At 43.4% G+C, this 7,683-nt stretch overlaps 1 protein-coding gene across 1 annotated transcript; it reads left to right on the plus strand.

The window, feature by feature from the left end:
• The first annotated feature begins 560 nt into the window (after nt 1-560).
• CCNB1 (cyclin B1) lies at nt 561-7,101 on the plus strand. Its single transcript, XM_075262409.1, has 9 exons — nt 561-581; nt 2,363-2,491; nt 3,503-3,589; nt 4,444-4,617; nt 4,792-4,950; nt 5,823-6,059; nt 6,136-6,276; nt 6,689-6,799; nt 7,000-7,101. The coding sequence occupies exons 1-9, from the start codon at nt 561-563 to the stop codon at nt 7,099-7,101; spliced, it is 1,161 nt and encodes a 386-aa protein (XP_075118510.1).
• Nucleotides 7,102-7,683: the final 582 nt, after the last annotated feature.

Here is a 7,683-nt window from a genome sequence, read left to right on the forward strand (position 1 = left end):
ATGAACAGCCATGGACCCGATGGAGGCAGAATAAAGTGAACAATGCAGTGGGTAGCTCTTCTGTTGTCACATTCTATTTCCATGAGTGCAGATGTATAGATACCTACCATAGGCCACGTGCACAACTGGTAGAAGATTATTCTATACTGAAAATCCATATCCAGACCTTATTCACATGAAGCAGGCTTTTATGCCTGAGCAGATTCCTAAGTCCCTATTTTTCATGGCCTTTTTGCGCCCATTTTCACGTATCCCCCATAGTTTTGAGTATATGTAGGAGTCAGTGAAAATGGACAAAATAGATGTCTAGCACAGAAGACAAATTTTAACCCAAAATAGATGCGCCACATTGACACCATTATCTAGCTGTATCCACAATAGTAAACCCAGGCCAGTGTATGAGTAGCCCTGGCTTAGAATCAGCCACAACTGGCAACGGCTGCCGATTCGTGATTTCCCAGCCAATCAGCTGCCTGGGCCTGGGATTTAACCCCCTGTGGTGCAGTCATAGTATCAGTAGATTGTGTTTGGTGAGGGGACTCCTGGAAGAAGCTGTAAGCATGGCAGTTGTGATGACCAGGGTAAGTGCAGGGTTTTTGCCTGGTGTATTAGGGCAGTGCTGGGAGCAAATGCTGAATTCCTTGTATCTGATGTTTCTACATCGATGTGTGAAAGGGACTAGTTTATTATATACCATGTACCGCTCTATGTAATGATGGCAGGACATTGTGTCCATATGGTGTCTTTGTTTCCTGCTGCAAGTGGTCTTTAGTTTACAGGTGGCTATTGTATTCACTCTTGGGCCTCTTCACAAATGGATGTGACTATGATCATGGCCCTTCAGCAACGGTATTATACAGTCAGCTTCATTTAATGCTGGATTTACTTGTTTTAGTTGGGGTGAAGGTAAACGCTTTATAAACCTACCCCATTACCCCAAATACCTTATTCTGAATGCACATGGTTAAGGGTGTGTTTCCATAGTAAGGCTTTCAGATGCAGTTTTCAATGCTGAAATCTGCAGTTACTTAAACTAGTGCCTGTCCTATATGCTCATGTTCTCTATGAGCTGCACCTGGTGTCGAATCCAGTCTTCCCTCACTCCCTAAACCCCTTATATTAAACACTTATTTTATGGGGGGGGGGGGGGTAATGTTACTGTGCCTTGAATGAACTAGACCAGACCATCCATATTAAGGGAATGTCAGGCTGTCTAAGACTGTTAAACCACCATTAAGCAACTGGGTTTTAGGGTCCCAAGCCTCTACCATACTGCTTTGGAATCAAAACCCTCAACACTCCTCCCTATGCTTACTCTGCATTTCCAGTGCATGTGGATTGAAGCATGGTGTACTGACCTCTGCTTCACTGCATATGACGGGTGCAGAGTATTTCAGTGACCTCCTCTCTAGCACCAAGCATTGCCAAACTTTCATTCAAAGGATGCGGGTGGTGGTATGTTAGTTTAGGAACCCTAAACCTCAGCTGCTTAAAAGGGTTTTCTATCCCCAAATAGCTTTTCATACTAATGGCCTATTCACAGGAAAGGTTCAGAATGATCTGTTGGGATCTGACTCTTGGACAGAGTGCAGATCAGATGTATATTGTACTATACTATTGTATAGGGACAGTGCTGAATGTGCTCCCCGTACACTAGCAGCTTCTACTACCTGGAGGCTGATCTGTGCATGGTCCAGGTGTCAGACCCCAACTAATCATACTGAGGACCTATCTTGTGGATTGACTTTCATACTGATGACCTACTTGAGGCTGGAAAACCCTTTGCCTGTTTAGTGGGTCTGAAAGGCTTGACTTGGCTATCTCTACTTGCATGTCTTCTGGTATCCACATCTTCTAGACTAAGCATGTCACCCCTTGTGGTCTGAGTGATTTCTATTACCCTTTAGTATTCATATGAGGCCTGGTTCACATCTGCGTTCGGTATTCCATTTGGGGACCTGATGCAAAAAAATACTGAACTCATTGACAAGCGGTGAGCAATGAAAGCACACGGATAGACTATAATGGGGTCCGTGTATTGTCATGCAGAGAGGAAAGTGGTTCATAAAGTACTTTTCTCTCTGCATGTTTCATGCAGAAACCACATGGACCCCATTATAGTCTATGGGGTCCATGTGCTTTCATTGCTCACTGCTTGTCAATGTGTTCGGTATTCCATTCAGGCAGTCCCCAAACGGCATACTGAACGCAGATGTGATCCAAGCGGCCTTACCTGCCCCATGTGCTCCTGTTTCACCAAGTGTGACTCACCATAGTACAGCCAAGTGACACCTCCCTACTTCATGTATTCAGACTTACAGGGTATATTGGTCATCTAAATGACTCCTATTTTTGTTTCCAGAGCATGCGTATCAACACAGAAAACTCAGAAGCTGCCATAGCTGGTAAGAAGGTGATGGCCAGACCACGGCAAAGAAATGCTCTGGGAGACATTGGAAACTGCATAAGAACGAAAATGCCTGTGAAGAAGGTAAAAATATGGTGGACTTAACCCTGCCCTGTCTGCAGTAATCCTGCTAGATGGCACTACTATAGAGGCTGCCTTAAAATGAGCATGTGCAACTAATACAGCATGTGCACTGGTAAAGAGCGGGACTAGGAAACTTCTCTGGATATATTGTATCTTGGGATGTTTATCAATGATGGCTTCAATCATGTGGTGGGAGAGCTTGTTCTAGTGACAAATGTATCTAGGGGTGCAACAGTAATCTGGGAAATGCTGACACTGACCATGGAAGTGCCAGGTCTCCAGACTCAATCAAGATGGAGCAGAAATTTCTGCTTTGTGCCTAGTCTTGACATTGCATCCTGTGGTCATGGGGTACATACTCGTGTACAGTCTGCATATTCTCTTGTAGCTATCCTATTTCCATTAGAGATGGTCAAACCTCTGAAGTTTAACTTGGACATGTCTACTCTCCAGTCCAGTTTGGGTGGCACTTGGTGTGAAATTATACTCTGGGGTCTCTTCAGACCCCCCAGAGTATAGGATATGGGGAACTAGCCTTTCCTGGGTGACATAATGATGCTTGGCATGCACCATGTGACCAGTGGGCCACAATCACAGGCCTCAGTGGTGACCTTGGGGTGCGTGACTTCACATGGGAGCCCAGAATAGGATATGGGGTCTGAACTGGTTCCTCTAACTGGTCAGAAGAAGAATGGGGATGATGACCCTTGCACCCCACACTTTTGGCTGCCTGAGTAAGAAGCCTATTTCAATAACGGGTATCTTAGAATGTGTACAAAAACAGATAAGTATTTTCAGCTCAACCCATTCATTGTCTGTAATCCAATCTCGGTGTGCACGGATACCAGCAGACCCAACCAGCTACGCGATTCCAAAGAGCAAAGAATTCCAGCACTATCCGAAGTCTTAAAATATCCAAATCTTTATTCTCATCTTAGAATGTGGCTTAGTTCCTAAATCTTGACAAGTTACTTTCACAATAACACTGTATAAACTATCCTCTTATTGTAGGAGGGAAGGGTTGAGCAAAACAATGTTATGGAAAAGGCTGTGAAACCTGCTCCAGTCATTGAGGTTCCTAAGGAGGAGGAAAAGATGGTAGGTATACTGACTCTGGACCACTGCTGTAGTACTGATATGTGTCATGTATTCTACATCTGTACCTAAGATGGTTCCAGCTGCAGTCACTATTGTAGCACATAAGCTCTTCTGTGGCCAGTAGCCATGTGGCACCATCCAAAGGGGTTTGCCTGTACTTTAATACAATGCGGCATAGACTGAAGGTTCTAAAGTCAAGGCTTTAGTGACACTACTTTTTCAATGTTGGAGATATCTGTTGCTAGTAGCTGCTGTAATAGTATGACAAGACTGTATACTCTCATATGTCTGCAATTCCATTACTGGGAATAGTGTACACTGGTAATATCCATTCTGAGTAACTGGTAAAGTCACTTGGTGTTCTTATCTATGCTAGGTTCACATTAGTGTTTGGGTCTGCATGGGGACCTGAAAGATGGAGAGGTCGGCCACTTAAAAGCAGTTACCTGTAGACCCCATAAACTATAATGGGGTCTGCCAGTCTTATTTTGGAACTAGCAGGGAAGTCCTCCATGCAGGACTGTGCTCTACCAATTTTAGGCAGAATCTGTAGCAGGGGCTCTGACACAGATGTGAATCCAGCCTTGATTGTATTGATGCTTGGTTCACACTAGCATTCAGGTTTCCATTTTTGGGTCCACTTGGGGGACTTTAAAAAGCAGTTGCATGTGGAAGCCATGGACCCCTCCCCATAGACTTATAATGGATTGTGCCTGAAAATTCCTGCTTGCAAGGCTTATATTCTCCATTTTTAAGTGGATTTGGGGAAGGATTCTCCAGAGTGCAAAAGCTGGTGTGAATCTGGCCTTAGATTGTCACATTTGTGATTGATGATCTGAACACTTCTTTATCAGCAAATGTCTCCAAGTCCTATGGAAACATCTGGGGCCTCTCCTATGGAAGAACAGAGCCAGCCTTTCTCCAATGCACTTCTTGACATCAAGGATGTAGATGAAGAGGACTCTGACAACCCCATGCTCTGCAGTGACTATGTGAAGGATATCTATTGCTATCTGATGGACCTAGAGGTGGGTGCTCTAAACATTGATACATCATTCTAAGACTCAGTTGGTTTAGAAATGTTGCCACAATGTGTCTCCTGATGCTGGCAACTTTGAAGCTTAAAGGTCCCACTTCTAAGGAGTGTCTAACGTATTGTCATACATGGGGGTTCGGTGACAAAAAATATAATGTCTCCACAGGCTAAACAAGCGATAAAGCCAGACTATCTTCAGGGACAAGACATCAATGGTAACATGAGGGCTATCCTGGTTGACTGGCTGGTGCAGGTTCACATGAGGTTTAAGCTTCTACAAGAAACTATGCTTATGACTGTCTGTATTCTGGATCGCTTCCTGCAGGTAAGCAACGATGTGTAAATGCTGCAGCCTTTGCAGGAAGGACTGGAGGTTGGAAGTAGCTGCCATGAATGGTGGCAAGGATCTCAACCAGATCCCAACACTCCTAGGCTGGTGCAGATCTGAGGGGTCAGAAGTTTCTAATGTAGCCTCCTGGACATATCCTAATAGTAAAGCTCAATGAGCATGATGATGGCTGCAAACAATGGTTTTTGTCTTACTGAAATGGAACTTGGTGGGTGAAACCAAATCAAGCTTAATAGCTTTCCATTTGAGCTGTTAAGAAATTGCCATAGGGAAGTACAATCTCCTCTTTTGGTAATCTTCCACCTCTTAAGTGTACTGAATCTGTTACAATCAGTGCCTGCAGTTCCTTGGCTGTAGGATACATATCATAGGGTATACTTTCTATCTGACAGCAGCTATAGGCAAGGGTTATGGCTATGAGGTCCATATAACATACCCCAACAGATACTTCTCATGCACAATATCCAGATGAGCAGGGATCTCATCTCCTGACTATAGAACATCACTAGGACTGTTTATTAGCTGGCTTCATGACTAACCAAAAGGTGTAACTTCAAGCTTCTGAACCCCAATAGATCTATAATGGGCCTAACAGACTTTAAAACTTTGTGCTTACACCCCCTCAGACACAGGACTCGGGGCATCTTCTACCTTTGCACACCCTATAGCAGTACACTTGTACTAACCTTATTATTGTGCAGTATTATATCCTACATAACGTTAAATAGTGTAACCATGCTCAAGACAATCTAGGAGCGTATATCTATACTGAAGACTCATACAGGTCACTAACCATCTTGCAGAACTTCATTAATGCATTAGAATTCAGCAATATACTTGTCTTGTAGGTGAATCCTGTACCAAAGAAACTTTTGCAGCTGGCTGGAGTAACTTCAATGTTTATTGCCAGTAAATATGAAGAAATCTATTGCCCAACAATTGGTGACTTTGCTTTTGTAACTGATCACACCTACACAAAGGCCCAGATCAGAAACATGGAGAGGCAGATCCTGACTGTACTCAAATTTGAGATTGGAAGACCCCTATCGCTGCACTTCTTGAGAAGAGCATCTAAGATTGGAGAGGCAAGTGAATGTTAGAACCTGCTGATGTAGTCCAGGTTCTATTCCTATCATGTAATGGCTTTGTTCTTAATTTTAGGTAGAGGCACAACTGCACACTCTGGCTAAGTATCTGATGGAGCTGGCTATGCTGGACTATGACATGGTTCACTTTCCACCATCACAAGTGGCAGCTGCAGCTTTCCATCTGTCCCAGAAGGTTCTTGATGGCAGTGAATGGGTGAGTCATTGGGTCGAAATGTCCTAAAGGCTGACTTCTAGGATATGGAGTTATATCAGTAATATCTCTTGTCTCAATTCAGTCTATTGGGATGTAAACGACCTGACTTGATCACACTTCACCTATATACAGTACCAATGTATCCTAGTTCTTGCACCATCTGTTCAGTCTCATGGATAGTGTTGAAAATGGGCTGTCATTGGTAATGAGTAGAGATGAGCGAACACTGTTCGGATCAGCCGTTCCGAACAGCACGCTCCCATAGAAATGAATGGATGCACCTGGCATGTACACGTTGCCGTGCCAGGTGCTTCCACTCATTTCTATGGGAGCGTGCTGATCCGAACAGTGTTCACTCATCTCTAGTAATGAGTCAATTTTCAATTTCATTGAGGGTATGCTTCCTTAACAGACTCCAACTCTACAGCACTACATGGTCTACACAGAAAGTTCTCTGGTCCCAGTCATGCAACACTTGGCAAAGAATGTCTTGAAAGTCAACAAAGGGCTTACAAAGTTTATGGTAAGATGTAACTGTCTGTTGTAGTCAGCATTTTGGCTCTGTAAAGAACTTGGTCTAGAGCCACCTCTTGAAGGATAGCACCCCATGGATCAATGCCTTATTTACCTGAAACAGTGGCATTATCTGGGATTGACGCAAGGTTCAATGTAGACCTCTGTGTAGTGAACTTTGACTAAATTCTTGTGCATCTTGTTTTGCAGTCTGTCAGGGACAAGTACGCCAGAAGCCAACAGATGAGGATCAGCTGCCTGCCACAACTGAACTCGGAGATCGTGGTTAACTTAGCGAAGAATGTCTCCTAAGTGTATTGACTTATCATGCTCTAAACGGACACTGTGTATATCTATGCTCTTATCTTTTTATATATTTTAATAAAACTTATCTTTTTATAAAAGTTTGTCTGATTTGAGGCTGCAACTTGCTATGCTGAATAGTGTTCACTAGTCAATACTTATCTGGTAGTCTTGACCATAAAGATGGGTTTCTTATACAGCTTGGATTCTCTTGTGTAAGGACCAAGACTTATAAACTTTGTGGCTCGTATTACTAAATTCTGATCTAGTATACAACATGGACAAACTACTAAATATAAGTCTTTAAACTAAATCTCCCTCCATGTTCCTTTCACTTGTATGGAACAGGAATCTCACGTTAAGTGGTGGCCAAGGAATTTCACTAACAATTGGTTCACATCTGCACCTGGGTTTCCATTCTTCAAAGAACAGGAACCTAACCCACTTAAAAAGCAGTTACCTGTGGACTCCATTGACTATAATGGGGTCCACCAGGTTTCTACCTGAATAATCCAGAGGTTCTATGGCATTGGTCAGACTAAGTGCGGGGGGAGGGGACGATGACGGACTTTCTATTTAGCTGCTCTGCTC

This window comes from Leptodactylus fuscus, chromosome 1 (assembly GCF_031893055.1).
Source record: "Leptodactylus fuscus isolate aLepFus1 chromosome 1, aLepFus1.hap2, whole genome shotgun sequence".
Taxonomy (NCBI): domain Eukaryota; kingdom Metazoa; phylum Chordata; class Amphibia; order Anura; family Leptodactylidae; genus Leptodactylus; species Leptodactylus fuscus.

What these genes read in the sequence shown, in the direction of transcription:
- CCNB1 (XM_075262409.1), top strand. Translation starts at nt 561, where the DNA reads ATGGCAGTTGTGATGACCAGG. An exon ending in GCTATCTGATGGACCTAGAG is followed by an intron (nt 4,618 to 4,791) that starts GTGGGTGCTCTA and finishes ATGTCTCCACAG; the next exon opens with GCTAAACAAGCGATAAAGCC. An exon ending in TTCTGGATCGCTTCCTGCAG is followed by an intron (nt 4,951 to 5,822) that starts GTAAGCAACGAT and finishes CTTGTCTTGTAG; the next exon opens with GTGAATCCTGTACCAAAGAA.